The sequence below is a fragment of the Cucumis melo genome, chromosome 3 (genome assembly GCF_025177605.1).
Source record: "Cucumis melo cultivar AY chromosome 3, USDA_Cmelo_AY_1.0, whole genome shotgun sequence".
In the NCBI taxonomy this organism is placed as follows: domain Eukaryota; kingdom Viridiplantae; phylum Streptophyta; class Magnoliopsida; order Cucurbitales; family Cucurbitaceae; genus Cucumis; species Cucumis melo.
This window is the reverse complement of record NC_066859.1, coordinates 28,851,193-28,868,545: the sequence shown is the minus strand read 5'-3', so window position 1 is coordinate 28,868,545 and position 17,353 is coordinate 28,851,193. Positions and strand designations below refer to the sequence as shown.

At 34.7% G+C, this 17,353-nt stretch overlaps 3 protein-coding genes and 1 non-coding gene across 5 annotated transcripts; 2 read left to right on the top strand and 2 right to left on the bottom strand.

Moving 5' to 3' along the window:
* Positions 1–1,656: 1,656 nt before the first annotated feature.
* Positions 1,657–7,161, top strand: LOC103488023 (kinesin-like protein KIN-7E). 2 transcript variants are annotated; one of them, XM_051082356.1, is made up of 13 exons: positions 1,657–1,850; positions 1,940–2,194; positions 2,289–2,378; positions 2,478–2,578; positions 2,668–2,781; positions 2,893–2,974; positions 3,394–3,461; positions 3,600–3,665; positions 3,779–3,903; positions 4,214–4,550; positions 4,974–5,990; positions 6,094–6,410; positions 6,711–7,161. In XM_051082356.1, exons 2-13 carry the CDS (start codon positions 1,987–1,989, stop codon positions 7,030–7,032), a joined length of 2,847 nt encoding a protein of 948 aa, XP_050938313.1. In that variant the 5' UTR covers positions 1,657–1,850; positions 1,940–1,986; the 3' UTR covers positions 7,033–7,161. The 2 variants fall into 2 exon arrangements, with proteins under 2 accessions (XP_050938313.1, XP_008444776.1); XM_008446554.3 differs by having other exon boundaries at positions 1,664–1,850; positions 1,935–2,194.
* A 1,008-nt stretch (positions 7,162–8,169) lies between these two features.
* On the bottom strand, positions 8,170–12,620 carry LOC103488022 (protein ACCUMULATION AND REPLICATION OF CHLOROPLASTS 6, chloroplastic). The gene is made up of 6 exons (XM_008446553.3): positions 11,971–12,620; positions 11,535–11,759; positions 10,979–11,239; positions 9,942–10,887; positions 9,334–9,467; positions 8,170–8,623 (listed from the first exon to the last, which is right to left on the bottom strand). Exons 1-6 carry the CDS (start codon positions 12,481–12,483, stop codon positions 8,333–8,335), a joined length of 2,370 nt encoding a protein of 789 aa, XP_008444775.1. The 5' UTR covers positions 12,484–12,620; the 3' UTR covers positions 8,170–8,332.
* Positions 12,621–12,697: 77 nt separating this feature from the next.
* Positions 12,698–12,770, top strand: TRNAE-CUC (transfer RNA glutamic acid (anticodon CUC)). The gene has a single exon. It is a non-coding gene; the product is annotated as a tRNA-Glu (tRNA).
* Positions 12,771–13,362: 592 nt separating this feature from the next.
* On the bottom strand, positions 13,363–17,160 carry LOC103488020 (probable 1-acylglycerol-3-phosphate O-acyltransferase). Its single transcript, XM_008446552.3, has 9 exons — positions 16,765–17,160; positions 16,213–16,449; positions 16,008–16,054; positions 15,756–15,874; positions 15,508–15,668; positions 14,921–15,030; positions 14,746–14,845; positions 13,882–14,005; positions 13,363–13,787 (listed from the first exon to the last, which is right to left on the bottom strand). Exons 1-9 carry the CDS (start codon positions 16,959–16,961, stop codon positions 13,662–13,664), a joined length of 1,221 nt encoding a protein of 406 aa, XP_008444774.1. The 5' UTR covers positions 16,962–17,160; the 3' UTR covers positions 13,363–13,661.
* Between the last annotated feature and the right edge of the window lie 193 nt (positions 17,161–17,353).

Here is a 17,353-nt window from a genome sequence, read left to right as displayed (position 1 = left end):
CTGTAGTCTGAGTTTCTTATTTTCATCCTTTTTGTGTTATTTATATGAACTATTGAATTCTTGTTAGCTAACTACATATGAATGAGAATGAATTTTTTTTCTATAGGTATTGTAATACAGTTTGGGGTGAGAGATGTGAAATTGAAACCCTCTTATTCTTCACTACATAATTTTCTTAACATTGTATATGTACATTGCTGTCCGCTGCAAAACCTAATTATATTAGATAAAAGTGATTTTTACAACAACACAAAGTAAAGTAATTTTAATCATGTGAAAATCACATCCCATTTAACTTTTTTTCATTTAAAAGTGTTTAAAAAATTAAAGTCAAATATATAGTTAAGTGTGTTTTCAAGTTATATTCAACCAATTCTAAGTTATAAAACGAAAGAAAAAAAATCAATTAATTTAGACATTTATTATCAATTAAAAAGTTAAATGTTTAAATCTTTCATCTCAATAGATAGATTTATTTAAAAGATATAAAACTGAAGGCCTAAAAGAAAGAAATCCACTCGATGTTACTTTAAATTCAAGTATGATTTCGGTTAAATTTAGATGGTTAATATTTAAAAATAAAGATTCAAATCCTTTTATTTTCTTTAAATAGATATCTTTTGTTTAGAATTGATTTTAACTATGAATTAGTTAGACATACGAGAAATTAAAATGACAAGATATCAATGTTTCTATAGATAGTTTTACTAAAAAAAATCTTTGATGGTTGATTAAAATAAATAAACAGATTGTTTAGTGGGTTATTTTCCATATCCAAATTATAATGTAATAAATAAATAAATATATATATATATATATATATATATATATTTAGCAAAAGTAAAACAGATAAGAAACAGGAGATGACAATGGTGAAAATAAAAATTAACCTTTTACAGCTGTACAATGCCAAATCACACCGATAAGTTTTCAAGATATTATCTCTATGAAAAAATGGTCAAAGTGAAATTACCAATTTATTCTAACAAAAAAAAAAAAAAAATACCCATGGTCTTAGTTCATGTTTGGCTTTTGAGTTCATGTCCTTAATTTCAACGAGAGAGGTCAATCAGGGTTGGTTTTAAAAGCTTTCAAATAAATTTTTTTAAAAAGTATTTCTAAGTATTAAATTGATCGACCCTTATTCATGATATCGAGATCAGTTTGAATATTTACTACAAAACAAACTCCAAACAATAGATGATCACCCATAATTTCAATCAAATCTCATTTTTTGTTACAAATCATTGTTATGTTATCCGATAGAGTTTACTCTCCTAAAGGAAGATGTTAACTCTTAGATTTTTTTTTTAAAGTAAGTTATAATTAATTTGTAATCAAAATAAATAATTATTATATATTTTGCCAAACAAATTGTACTAATCAAAACTAGGTTTAAATTAAGATTTTTTTAACATAAAAATTATAAAAAATAGAACATTTGACAAAATATCTACGCTTCATAGAAAACTTTAAGTTTAATATTTTTTTTGTCTTTTTAAGTGGTTTTGTTTTATGTTTGTCAAATTTTTCTATTTTTTGAAAAATATAGCATTGATTTAGTTGGAGATGGCAGTTATTTTTCAACGGTCAATTGGAATGCAAAGTTGGGAGATAAAAAAGAAAAAGAGTAAAAGAGGGAATGATGAGGGCGGGAGAGAGAGGAAAGGAGGCAAAAGCTTAGTCCTTCTTCTTTCTATTTTCTCCTTCCTCTCTTTTTCCTCCATTACTTTTCTTTTCTCATCATCTTTTGGAGAGAAAAAAAAAAAAAAAAACTCGACTAGGACGAAAAGGCGGGAAGAAATCGATTCCTCCTTTCCGTTTTTCCCCGTTTCAAGTCCGACTTTCCGGTAAATTTCATCTTCAACGTTTGCAACTTCAATTTTCATGATGATTCTCGATCATCTTAATGTGACTTCTCTCTTTCGTTTCAGGACAGGGATCTTGAGGTTTTCAGGAAGGATCCCTTGAAGGAGAGTCGATAAAATGGGAGGGGAAGAGCTAATAAAAGGTGTCATTAACAATTCAAATGGTCTTGAAGAGACAATTCGTGTTTCTATTAGGTTAAGACCATTGAATGAGAAGGAATTAATGAAAAATGACTCATCCGATTGGGAATGTCTCAACAGCAACTCCGTTATGTTCAGAAGTACATTGCCCGAACGCTCTTTGTTTCCCCACTCTTACACGTTTGGTAAGCAAATTTATAGAAATAACGTTTGTTACTCAAAATCATTCTGAAACATATTTTTAATTGAAATGACTTGCATTTTTGTGTTCCTTTTCAGATAGAGTATTTGGAATTGATAGTACAACAAAACAAGTTTACGAGGAAGGGGCCAAAGAAGTTGCTCTCTCTGTGGTCAATGGGATTAATTGTAAGTATTATTTTTTATCTATCCTTGTATTTCTGAATATATGCATACCATATTATAATAACATTATGATATATTTAACAATGTCTTTAAATATTTTAGCAACAATTTTTGCATATGGGCAAACAAGCAGTGGAAAGACTTTCACAATGAATGGTGTCACTCAATATTCTGTGGCAGACATTTATAGTTACATAGAGTCGGTGAGTTTCGAATTTATAGACAGACATATGATATTTCAATAGAAATTTAATACGTCATTGTCTAATACGACTTAATTTGTGGATGATAGCATCAAGACAGAGAATTTGTGCTGAAGTTTTCAGCAATTGAGATATATAATGAAGCTGTTAAAGATCTCCTTAGCTTAGAAAATGTTCCACTCAGACTGCTCGATGATCCTGAGGTGCATAAACTCCCTTCCTCCATTCTATTTCTTCCTTTTTCTTCAATTTTATTTTTGTTTATTTATAACAATCAATGAAGATTTTAAGGGTATATAGCCTTAATGTTGCAGAAAGGAACTGTTGTTGAGAAACTTACAGAAGAGATCTTGAAAGACAGGAATCATCTCCAAGAGCTTATTTCCTTCTGTGAAGGTGAAAATATTTTGTAATTTTTTCTTTGTTAGAATCACTAAGGAAAATTTCTGGGAATGCGAGCGGGGTTGGAGTGCATGAAGAATCGATTACATAATGAAAATAGAGGTGTGAAACATGAAAATGGTAAACAAGAGAGGTCAAGTTGAAAACTTGAAAAGAGAATGTATTTGGTATTACAAATAGGGTCTAAAACACCCAATCTAAACATAATCATGAACATGAGGAACTACCTTGAACAATGTTTTTTTTACAATGTTTTAAAATTGATAGACAGGTTCATACCAGCTACACTTATACTTAGGTTAGCACCTTGAAAAATGTTAATATACAAAGTGCCAAATTTTAAACAAAGAGGAAAACATAAGCATTAAGAGTTAAAATATATATTTAGCCTTTTTTTTCTTTCTTTTATGCAGTTCAAAGAAAGATAGGGGAGACGTCTCTTAATGAAACTAGCTCCAGATCACATCAAATCCTAAGACTAGTAAGTATGCCATTAAATTTGTTAATTTTCTTATTTGGTTTAAGTTTCTGTCCTTTCTTTCTTTCTTTCTTTCTTTTTTTTTTTTTTCTTTAATTTGATTCCAATTATGTAAAGTTTATTAAATGATGATTACTGCAGACAATTGAAAGCTCCGCTCGCAAATTCAAGAAGTCCGAAAGTTCAAGCACTCTCACAGCTACAGTGGTAAAATGGATATAACTCATTTCTTGGGAGGAAATGACATAAACGCAAGACCTCATACCATTATTAAATCATATATCAACATTTAACTCCTTCTTTCTTTCTTCCTTGTGCAGAATTTTGTTGACCTTGCGGGCAGTGAACGTGCTTCTCAAACAAATTCTGGTGGTACGAGACTGAAAGAGGGTTGCCACATCAACCGTAGTTTGCTGACTTTGGGAACGGTTATTCGCAAATTAAGGTTTGATTTTCTTTCTGTTTCTCGTTTCTCATTTTCACTCCTTTAATAAAGAAAACCAAAACCACATTTGATAATTGTTTTTTGTTTATAGTTTGAAAATATGTATTAGGTATCATTGTCAAAGTAAAATAATAGAAGATCCATTTTAGTCATGTACTTTAAATCTCGTTCTATTTTAGTCTATTTCTTCTATAAAATGTATAAGTTTAGTTTCATTCTGTTAAGAAATCTTAAGACTTCTCCTTGTAGTGTTACTTGTTAGTTTCAAGTTAATCGTTTATCACATACTCCGTTAATGAATGAACTGCAGCAAGGGAAGGAATGGACACATACCTTATAGAGACTCGAAGCTGACACGCATACTGCAGAATTCTCTAGGCGGTAACGGTCGAACAGCGATCATTTGTACTATGAGTCCTGCACGTAGCCATGTTGAACAATCGAGAAATACTTTGCTATTTGCTACTTGTGCAAAAGAAGTGAGTACAAATGCACATGTGAATGTGGTAGTCTCAGATAAGGCATTGGTGAAACAGTTGCAAAAAGAATTGGCTAGACTTGAGAGTGAGATGAAGAACTTAAAACCACTTCCTCTCAAAGGTGATTCTACTTCCTTATTGAAAGAGAAAGAACTTGTAATCGAACAGGTGAGGACTTGCCTCCTTCCTACTACTTTTCACCCTATTTATATATCCACTATATATTATGAAAAAGCAGCTCTTTTTTCTTGCCAGTAGTTGACTCTAAAGAAAAATGATGCTTAAGAAGAGTCAGATGATAGTATTAGTCACAATCTTTGATGAAAATGGAATGATTGTAAGATAAATAAGAATTAGAGGATTGCACCCATTTTTGTCGCCAACCACAGTTTGCCAATCGATAAACTTTTTTTTTTCTTATTGAACTTTTTTCCTTCTGTTGTGACTGAGTTGAACTGCGTGCAGTCTAGTTAGCAGACAAGTATAGTTAAGTGAAAGTAGCAGACAAGTATAGTTCTCTTTTATCTTGTTTATGTGATTATGTGGCCGCTCATGTAATAGTGCCTTGTTTTGTTTGTTGTAAATACTCAGATGGACAAACAGATTAAGGAATTGACTCGACAGCGCGATCTTGCTCAATATCGAATCGAGAACTTGTTGCATTCGGTTGGAGAAGATAGGATATTTAAGTTAAGTGAAAGTACAGTAAATACAATACCAGATCTAGTTGATCTAGATCTAGATCTACGTTCTGATGACTCAAGTTTCAAAGCTTTTGATGAGTCAAGTCTCAAAACTTTTGACACATTTACTGCACAAGAAGAGAATAGCCCTCACAAGATTGATCCTCTATTCACTATGAATCATGAGGACGATTTTCTACTAGATAGCAGTACTCCTGAATTGGCTGGACCTGATCCTTATCAGGACTGGGAAGAGATTGCCGAACGCGTTCATGCAAATTCCGAAGATGGGTGTAAGGATGTTCAATGTATTGAACTGGAAGAATCAAAAGAATCAGTAAATGAAAATGGTGATTTAACTTTAGCTACATTGGAAGACAATGAAAGGCAGATGATTAGTAGTTTTGATAATCCAGAGACATCCCCTCAAAGGAAGAATAAGGAGATAATTCCAATCAACAAAGGTCATACTTATGATGGATTGATTCAAAAAGCTTCTGAGATGGAGAAAACATTGAATTGTATAGTAAATCTTTATCCTTCTGAGCAATCTTTCAGCTCAATCGAAGCAGCGAAGCAAAAGTTAAAGTTGGCAAGAAGCAAAAGTTGTTTGACTGTTCTAATGACCATTCCACCTTCTACTTTGATTGAAAAGGTAGAGGATGATAAGAAAACTCGAAGTATTGGATCTGATGTGAACTTCTCTGGAAAAGCAGAAGGTAGTCGAAGAAGGCGCGGTTTAAGCTGTGGAATTTTGGAGGCAAATTTGGACTTCAAGGACTCACAGTCTGTATGTAGTCGATGTTCGGATACAAAAACTTTACAAATAATAGATGAAGATGATGATGATAATACTAGTGTTCTCAACTTTGCTACTGGAAAAAGAGGAAAGAGCAAAAATCGGATAAAGAAGCGATCTGGTTCGGTGAGTTCGCTTTCCTTTTGTATTTTACATTTTCTTTCACTCTCTTAATTCTGTCCTTCTTGGGAAATTTCTCTCTTACCATCCTAATGAATGTATATGACAGAGGTTGGGGAGGGTCTCTAAAAAGGAAGAACCTAAAGAAACCACACAAGAAGTTCACACGGAAGAGGAGAAAGAACTTCAGGCTCATTCTGAGTGGATGCTTGAGTTTGAAGGTCAACAAAGAGACATAATCGAGCTTTGGGATGCTTGCAATGTACCATTGGTGCACAGATCTTATTTCTTCATCCTTTTTAAAGGAGACCCTTCTGATGCTGTATACATGGAAGTAGAGCTTAGAAGGTTGTTTTTTATAAGGGAAGCCATTTCTCGATCAGCTAATGGATCAGGAAGGGGTGACACCGTCACGCAAACTTCAAGGTACGTTCTTGTTATTCTTCTTTTCAGTTTTGTAGAGTTCCATCTATGACAACTTTTAACATTCCATATCCATATCTGGCATTTGCTTATGAAACAACACATCAAGTTTCCTTTTTACAATAAGTTTTAAGGGACCATGAGTTCTTTTCACAGGACATAGATTGTTACATACTGAAAGAAACAAGAAGATGATATAAGGAAACAGCATGAAAAAGAGTCGCACATTTTGAAATATGGATGAGTTCATCCAGTGTGATTATTCATACTATAATACTTTTTATTTTTTAAATTGGAGCACAGCTTGAAGGCTCTAAACCGCGAAAGAGAAATGTTGGCGAGGCGAATGAAGAAGAAGTTCTCAGCGAAAGAAAGAGACGCCCTTTACGTGAAGTGGGGTATTGACTTGAAAACGAAGCAACGAAGCATACAAGTGGCACGAATGTTATGGTCGAGAACGAAGGATTTCGACCATATAAACGAAAGTGCTGCCCTTGTAGCAAAGCTGATTGGATTTGTGGAACCTAATCAGGTTTCTAGGGAAATGTTTGGGCTATCCTTTTCACTCCAATCCTTAGACCACAGGTCTTTTCCATGGAAAAGAAACATGTCTCTTCCTTTTTGAACTTTATACCATCTTAGTACATAATTCCTTTTTATTTTTTTATGTCTCTACTCATCCAGATTTGTACAATCCAATTAATCATGTAATGAAAATTCCCTAGAAAATGGATAAGATTCTCTTTATTTTTCACCTTTGATGTTGTATTTTGTCAGTCTAATTCATTTCTTGTTCATCTGTATATAAACACTTGTAAAAAAGATTATTTGTCATGGGGAGTGAACATTTTGCTGCTTTGGTTTCAATTGGTAAGAAGAACATGAGGACATCACTTTTACAAAATGTCCAAAAGATTTGACTTTGTTAACCATTGAAAGATCGTTAAAGTACATATAAAAATAACTTTCTATCCGGCCATCAAAATTAACATCAATATTGAATTATTCGACTTGTAGATATATTGACGACGACAAATATTTTGGCTCGACAAGAGATGAATGCTTGACAAAAGCACACATAAAATACTTGGGGGTGTTTGTTTTTCAAGAATATAGATTATTAAGATGTTTGGAATTAGATGTGTTTGTTTTTCAAAAATATAGATTATTAAGATGTTTGGAATTATAGATGTCTAGAATTATGTTCGATATCATTAGATAACCATGCTTGTTTTGTAGTTAACTTATCTAATATTTATTTTTATTTCTTTTTCAATTAATATAGTTTCATTATTTTATTCGTTAGTTTTTTCGATAAAATAATATATTAGTTTAAGAATTTTATAAAAATATATATTAATTTAGATTTAAATTTGATTTTTTAAAAAAAAAAGTAAAACAACTACCGTATAATTAAAGAAAGCAAATTATATAGTAAACAATATTTATTTTAATTATAAAATTGAGAAAAATAAGGATGAAACTTATATTTATATGATAATAAAAATAAAAATTAAAAAAAAAAAAGAAAAAAAAAAAGTAAAAAGTGGATGTTGGAAATCCCAAAAACCTACCTTTTAGGAGAACATTAAAAAACTCTAGAGATCCATGTGGGCATCCTAGAGTCTTCAAATGTCTGGACATTTTACATTATTGCAAAGTAAACGACTCCTTAGTTTTCTTGAGTTCGATCCAGATAATCATAAATAAAAATATTTGTATTAAACAGTATGACAAAACTAAAATTGAACTGCTAAAAAAATGGTTAAAATGAATTTATTAACACAACAAATTCCACAAGTCTCGACAAAGTGCCTCTTTCCCACCTCTCTTCCTCTTCATAGAAACACTAAAAGGCTATGGTAAATAACAACCCAGAAGAAATGCATTTACAGGCTAATGATATATTACAAACAACTACCTAATTATGATTCAAGAACGGCACCTTTGGTAATTTTCCATCCAGAACTTAGATATGACAGCTCGTATCTCGTCGTATAGGTTTTCTGGTTTGAATCGTTGTGTTCTGGATGGTCCACATCAATGAGACGGGCTGATTCTTCAAGAGTTGCTTCCACCATGGCACGTTGACCATCAAATGACACTGTTACACTGTCAATGGTGAGGTTTGAGAGAGTATAATCATAAAACCAACCGAGTTCTGAAATTTCGATTGCACGATCCGTCCAGATCTTCAACATCTCACCATCTAAAATCTGGAAAAGGTATTAGAATCTCATTATGTTTGCGTTAAGTGAAAGCATATAGTGAAGCAATGCGTTCAGTCCAAGACATGACGAGTTAAAATCAAGTTTGAAATCATTAGGAAGGATGACGTGACGTTACACATAATTGCGGGAAGACATTAATTACTCTGAAATTTAATAAGATCTAACACGGAATGATGATAGAGAATTAACTTTACCCTAAAAATGAACAAGAATTATCTTCCTAACATACAGCTTCAACATCCATTGTAAATCACCATCACAAAGGATAAATAAGTGTTATGTCCTTCATATAGCTTGTAATGAAACTTTTTGTTCCTTAAATAAGACACATGTTGATGGTAAGGCATCGCTACTGCCTTATCTAAGAAGTAGGTTCGCTACCCCTTGCTGTGGTGTAATGTTCTTAAAAAACAAAAACTTCTATTTGCTTCAGTAAAAAGTGCATCAAATTGAACACTCAAAAAAGGCAACTATAACCTGAACGCCCAGTGTAGATACAGCCATAGTTTTATTTAAAATAGTTCATAGCAAATTGATGATAGGTGTACGGCAACGATAAAACTAGAAAGGTTTTTGTACTATTTTTCATTTGTGTGGAAGGGGAAGGGGAGAGGCCATTGTGAAAATTCTTTTGCAGCACACAATGAAAAAAAAAACAGGACAATCTAATATGTACAAGTGTGGAACATCCTTACCTCTGGTAGTTTTGCAAGGCAATGTTCAGGTCCAAAAGCCAGAGACTTAATGCTCTGCCATTTGCGAACTAGACCTTCTGCAATTCGTGCATCCATTCTGGATAGCTCCTCGATGGATTTTTCCACTTCAGATGCTGCACAAATAGAAATCAGGTTATGAAACTCAAAGACCAGGTTTCCTCCCATGAGTTAGGAGAGAAGTTCGTAAATCATTAGGACAAGTTGGCGATTGGAAAATGAAATAAGATCTGGTATCACCATTTATAGTGAAAAACAGCAAAATGAGAGAAAAATAAGTCATAAAATCCACTAAAACACCTTTACACATCGACCTAGACCTTAGAGTTGCGTCATAAGCCTTTAAGAAAATCTCTGTTGGAAACCAATCAAACTCATGCTACAATTTCAATCTGCCGGAATTACAATGGAAGTGCATCTCGAAAATTACGTAATCAGTATATGAATTCTCCAGAGCACAAAATCATTTTCAACTAAGATTTTAACATTTATAAGTAAACACGCTATTATAGGACAGTTATAGAGAAATTCTAAACGTAGAAAGCTGTCATTAGTTTTTTTTTTAATTTCTGTAAATATTGGGAACATACCCACACTGGTAGTGGATGCAATTGAGGAACCAGCTTCTTTAAGCGAAGCAGTTGTGTTATTTCTAGCAGGTAAAAATCTCAAACCAGCCAAAGTAAATAACCCAACTGCCAAACCAGCACACATGATCTTAACACTTGCATCTTTAATTTGATCGGTAATTGGTTGTTCATCGTTTATTTCACCAGCTTCACCTCTCTCAGAAACCTCAGGTAAGTTAGTGCGTTCATTCTCATCAAAATTCACTAAAGGCACCTGACTATTTCCAGCAGGAAAAACATATTCCATTTCCGCTTCTGCCTCACGCCTATAACTGTTCTGGGTGAGGGGAAACACCTTCCGCAGTGCCTGAATTGCACTGGACTTCACATGATCAAGAACGGCAGTAGCCTCAGCACCAATCTTCACTATAGCTGCTGCTGCAGCTAGGGGCGATCCATTAACTCCTTCTAGTTTCTCTAAGTACCTCAGAACGGTAGGATCATCATAGTAATCTCCAAGTTTAAAATAAATATTTTTAGTGTCTCTAAATCTGGAGAACACCACTTCTGCCAACCATGTCTCCAACAGCTTACATAGCCCCGGAAGGTCATTTTCATCATCACCCTTTGAATTTTCAAGGACGAAATCCACAATAGCTGGATTTCTGTAAGGTGAGTTATGACTGTCTAAGCCCAACCATGATCGACAATCATCAAGTTCTCCACCTAGTAGGGAACATAGCCCCCTCTCAAGAGCAAAATCAACCTCACGAGGTGCATATGCTGTGACAGCAGTCCCGACTACAGCTTCCTTAGTTTGCTGAAGTTGTTGGAATAGGTTGTCAGCATCTTGGATAAGGTGCGGTTTTTTGCCAACAAAGGCCTGTGCCACAAGTGCAAGTGCCACTCCATAAACTTCAAAACTTTCTGCAGGAATATTTGTTGGTGTGGCAACAAAGAGATCAACCTTTCAAAAAGAAAAAGGGAGGCTTAATGTTACAAGCAGAAAAGGCAAATGCAAGGATAATAATTTAGGAAGATTTCAATTCTGCAAGAACCTGCTCTGATGCTGTCATTTGTTCAAATGCCTCGTTCATAAAATCTTCACGGGTGAATCCACCAGCAATAGCTGTTGCTCCCCCTCCTCCAACAGCCCACAGAATATTCCGCACTCCATGGAGACCCTCTTCCCTTCTGGTTCGCCACTCATCACCAAGGGGTAAAGCTAAAAGTTCCAGAACACATCGAGGTGTGATCTCTTCCAATGTCTCATCAATCTGTGCAAGCAAATCAGGTGCAAGGCTACTGGCACCCTCCTCCTACACTCCCAAAGATAAGTGTTCTTCAATCAATATAATATAACTATATCTCAAACATGACTTTTATGAAAGCCAATTGACGTAGTTGATTTTATGCCTTTTTCTCATCGTCAGTCAGTACTACATTTGAGATCAATGATCATCTTTATTTGAATTCACAATTTAATTCACTCTCCAAGAGTGAACGTCATGCAGAACTATCAAATGCTAATTAGTGCAAGAAAATGTAAAGATACTTAAAAGCCTACCAGAAAATGGCAATGGGCGGATTGAAGAATTGTAATCAAACATTTACCTGCAACAACTTCAAGGCCCTCTCGAGCACTTCGCAACCCTGAATAAAATCAGGTGGAGATAATGCCATAGCATCCCTTGATATGTCAACATAAGCAAGAGCGAGGGCCAGGACAATATCTTGCTTGAATGACTTAGGCAACCTGTCTCTGAGTAAGCTCTCTCCAATTTCAAGAACCAGTGCTGTCTCTCCAGCTTCTTGCAACACACACAAAGCACCAGGAACCTACAGATGAACAATTCCCATTCAAAACATCTGCTCAGTTGCGATTGTAACAGCAAACAGAACTGATTCAGATAAAACATAGGAACACAAAAAATTTACAGCTTCACAAATTAAACTATAACAATTTGAAATTTGATACATTATTAAGAACACAATTTAACTCAACTAACCACAACCGAGTTAACATAGCCAAAATCGAAATACACATCACCTTATCGAAAGGTACTTGCGTGAGAATGGTACCATCTTCATCATCTGAAAGTCCTTGATTGTACTCTCTTCTCGAAGTATGGTCTGCCAAGGTTTCGCAAGCTGCCTGAAGAATCTGCCGGCGACTTATCAGAGTCTCCTGACTGAACCCATATTGCGGCGGCTTCGAAACTCTAGCTTCGTAAGCTCTCCTAATTCCATCTCCAAGAAAATGCGCCTCGGCTCCAAGAACTCGATAGAAATCGATGGGGATTGTAACTTGGCGCTCGGTTGAGGCAATTGGGGGAGGGAAAGAAGGGGAGAGAGTAACAGCGGTGGAGGAGAGAGAATGGGAGTGGTCAGAGGAGGAATCAGAGAGGAATTGGAAATCTCCGAGTAGTCGCTCGGCCCATTTGCTAGCGGCACATTTCACGGAGGCGTTACCCCCGCCGGAGTGGTTGAGTCGTCGTGGCTTAATGCTTGGAAATGTGAAAAGTGAGCGGCTGTGGAGACCGGTGGTTGAGTGGCTCAACATTGTTACCGTCCGTCGGAATGCGTATTTTTCGACGGAGCCAACCCGAAAAGCTTCTTCTTCTTCTTCTTCTCTTCAGTGAGTTTTGGAATTTCTCCGTAAAAATGGCTTTCGGTTGGATTCGTGGATTCTCATGGAACTCCAACACTAATCAAATGTTTAATCATTCACTAAACTACAAATTTATTAGCTTTTGTATATCCGTTTTATCAACAAATCCGTTGTAGTCTAGTTGGTTAGGATATTCGGCTCTCACCCGAAAGACCCGGGTTCAAGTCCCGGCAACGGAATTTTCCTTTTCCATTCTTTTCAAATTATTTTCTTAAATTAAAATGATGTTTTTGTAGAAATTTAAAAATATATCCAAAGAAACTTTTCTGTTTTTTACGATTTGTGAGAACAAAATTCTCGAAGGTCTAAATTTGTAATATAAACTTTATATTTTTAGTTAGATTCGATATGACCTCCAATACTGATACATCCCATCGATGAGTATTACTATATAAAGTTAAATCATTTAGATAAATTAAAGTGAGTCGTCATATAACAAGATTTATTGACTAAATTTGAGTCAATAAATTAAAATTAAAATAGTAGAAAATTACTTCAAGATCAATATTAATTTTTATAAACAAAAAGGTCATAAAATCTCTATAATGATTCTAAAATTGTTTGCCATTTAGAAAACATGCTTTGATTCATTTAAAGTAAATTTAATAGCATAAAAATGGCACTTTAAATATTAAAATAAATTTCAACAAAATAAAACACATACAAATGGCCGAAAAGCTACATGGCAAGAGATAAAGAAAGAAACAGGTAAAACTTATTTTTGAAAAACACAACCCAACTTTTTAGGTCAATCATACAAAAACTCCAGAATTAATATCAAATCAACTAATTTTTTAGAGCTTTTGAGCCAATCCAATCATGCGACAGTATTTTACAGAACTAAACAAAAACACTTCTGTGAGAACATTTGGAAGTTGGGGGGCCACATTTCATTTAGAGGTAAGCATTCATTGGATTTTTTCCGTACTGAAAAGTGGTATGTTCAACTACAACTATAAAAGCTACATAACTTTCACAAATATAATACATTAATTTTTAAAAAAATTGATGTAGAAACCATAAATTGGTCTCTCTTTTGATTGTGTATCCATAACGTTTGGTGAAGACAATCAGGCAGATATTATACCTTCTGGTAAAGATTCTTTATCGGGTTCGGAGGAGAGGAATCTGCGACACGCGTAGAAGACGGTCGAGTGAAAACTACTAGGGTTGTCTATGAACACAAAGTGACCAGCCTGCAGTCATAATATAAGAAGAAAATAGTTTCATAAGATGGATGCTAAAATACAGATCATTCGTATCTGAAGGGAAAAAGAAGGATGGTAAAACCTGAGGAACCCGTAATATTTCGCACGGTGTCTTCATACTCTTGCGAGCTTCTTGTGCGCCTTGATAGTTCATCCAATCTTGAAAACCGTATATAAATGTTGTAGGAACTTTCCATTCAGATGCACTGAGCAAAATCAAGGAGTAATCAGACATGCGCATATTATTAACATAGAATGTATTAATTAATTACTTCCAGACTAAGAATCTCGTAGTGAATTCTATCTTCTTTTCTTTTTTAAAGTGTGCTATACCCCAGAGATAATCCCTGATTCAGAAAGAAATATTCTTTCTTATTGTTACAATTCAAAGATTTTTTTCAAACTAAACTGTAAGAAACTTGCATTCACATAGAGGTACCTGTTCTTCTTCACCTAAAATAATAAGTGTTCTCAGCTCCTAAATATATGGAAAGACACGTAAAACTCAAACTGATCATAGTTCAATTGACAACGAGTATGGTTCGAATACTTGAAATCTCCCTTCCCCAAGTTGTGGGTACTAAAAGAAATGGAAAGAAAGGGTGCTACATAGACAGAGATTCAGGACAAGTGTCCTGTTCAAAATGCAGATACTTGCACATGCGTCACAGACACCCCCAAAATTAAAAGGAAAAGCACACAAGAAAGTTACTGACGAACTCTTGAACTTAATTCAGAAAAAATACTCGATCCATTAAAACCACTGGTCACCGTTTTAACAAACTAGATATGCAAAAGCCCTCTAGGCCTCTATGAAACAAAATGGAACAAGATGATGACATAATAACAACATTTTAAAAGAATGGAACAGAGAGAAATTAGTGACAATCAAAAAAGGTATGACACAATCTTAATTTTTAAATTAAAGAAAGTAAAGTTATCAAACCTCTGTAGAAGTGGCATCCGAGCAAATGCACCAAATGCAAATATGTATTTCAAGCACAATTCTCCACTTGCCTTGGCTGCTAACGTGTGATATACATAATCTTCATTTGGAAAAAGCTAAATGTCAAAACAAATCACATTTGTGTCTTAATAGCCAACTCTTTATCTGCCATTACCTGATAACAATGTGGATTCTTCATCATTCAATATGTCCCCGATTGAGTATGTCCCAAACCTAGAGCTTGTATATCTGCGAACAAGATCTGGTCCCCAAGGGCCCAGACCCCTAGAAATACAGAGACACGGGATTAGTAGAGTAGTCTTGCATTACTTAAATATGCTAAAAAAAGATTATGTAGTGACACGAGCTAAAACAATTTCCCAATTTTATGAATGTACCAAATGTAAAAATACAAATTAGGTAATGACATGGAACGTGAGATTACAAGAAAGTAAGTTCAATTTACACCTTTCTCCCAAAATATACCAACCGCCTATATCAAAAATGAAATAATTGAAAGAGGAACTTCTGTAGTTCAAGTCTACTGAATTTAGGGTAAAAAAAACATTCTCTTAAGTCATGCTGCTGAGTCTCTAAGGTCAGATGATATCTTAGAAACTATAATATGGTGTTCTCGTGTTTTGTTTGGGATGAACAAACCAAGAATTGATCCCAACACTTAAGTATGGTAGTAAAGAAGAAACATGTTATTTTGTCAAAGTGTGTAAACTGGAAACTTCTGATAAATAAAATAGAAAATACCTAACAAGCTTCTGTGGAGTAAAATTTGACTCCCACAAATGACTCAAAACCGCTCCTTTCCAAGTAGCTCTAAACTTTGTAATCCACTCAGACTTGGCATCTAACTCTGAAGAAAATCCAGCAGGTCCCACTAAAATTAGGTGGTTGATGTGCTCAGGATGCTGAAAAGGAAAATGATAGATACCTCGGAAATCACAAAGGCGATCATAAATGCTTATTTTAATAGTTGAATTGCAAAAAGTAATCACCTTAAGAGCATATTTAGCCGCAACGTATCCACCAAATGAGTGTCCAAGTAGAATAAAATTACTGATGTTTTTTGCTTTTCGCCACTCTTCAAATGAATCTATAAACCATGCTTCAGTTTCTGTATCATCAACATAAAAATCAGAACCTTAGAACCTAAATTATACAAATTAAGCCAAAGAAAAGAAGAAGAAAACCCCTTATTATATTAGGAGCAATAAGAGATAAGAATGGAAGCAATCTAATTACTCTACCTTCTGTACTTTTGCACGTAAAATCAGGCCTGCTAGATCCTCCCCACCTACAAACACCCAAGTAAAGAAACTTCAGTACAAAGTTATGCTGTACATTCATCAAAGAACTAATGTGAAACAAAAGATGAAACAAAAGATGAACACAAAATACTACATCAGATATCATATTTAAATAGAATTAAACCCCATCAAAAGATGACCTCACCCAAGTTGATCGACGGCAATGACCCGGAAGCGACTGGCAAGAGCATCAAAATTGCGGAAGAAGAATCCTTGAGAAGCAGCATAACCATGAATCATTACAAGGGTCGGAGACTCAGGTTTGCTTTCGAATGTCACGGTGTTGATAAACCTAGGCTCATCACTCGAAGAGCGAAACCACCTAACTTTGGATCCTGGCGGGCCAGAACCAATATTAACCCGTTCTTGGACATATGGAGTCCTGAAATAAACCGACAATAAATTGTCACAAAACTAGACTCCAAAACATATTTATATCCATTGCTAATGAAGCTCTTAAATGATAACATAAATAATCAATATCTCATCCAAATTTCTAAAACAATGAAAGAGATCCGAATTCTCTAGTTGTCATGAAATTCGATGAACTTCGAATTCAAAGAGCCTCAAATTTTGCAATTCACCAAATAATTCATTAAAAAAAAAAATCTAGTCTCCAGAATCTGGCCGCAAACACATAATCGCCTAATTAACAATCAACGGAATTCTTCTTAACAAGGACGGAGAGAGAAATTACTTGACGAGAGAGAGCAGTCGCTTTTCGGCGGCGATGATATGATCGGTGGAGGTAGGAATCCAACGGAGAAGAGAGGGCCAAAGAGATCTGGATTTGGCGGTCTCAGAGGCAGAAGTGGAAGTCCCGAGTCCGGCCTTACTGATCTCTTCCGCCATTTTCGCAAAGGAACTTGAAATCCGCAAACGATTTATGGTCATCAACGAATGAAGATTCAACCATTGTTCTGTGATTCAAGTTTTGGTCCTATAAATAGTGAACCATCTTCTTCCAACCAGCCCGCCATACGACTTCGCCAACTTGGCGGAGAAGCAAATCAATTATTATAAATAATATATATTATATTATATATATTGCTATTTGCGCCACTCCTACTTAGGGATGATTAGTTGAGGAAATGGCGTGGAATAATAAGAAACGATGAAATTTTTGTTATATCCGCTCTTAGGAGAATTTCTAGATTCCCTTACGCGATTACATTCGCAGTGACGTATGGCCCAAATTATTTATTCTTTTTATTTAATAATATTTAACTTTTATAAAAATAAATAAATAATAAGGTCGTAATTACTATTTTGATCTAATTTTATAT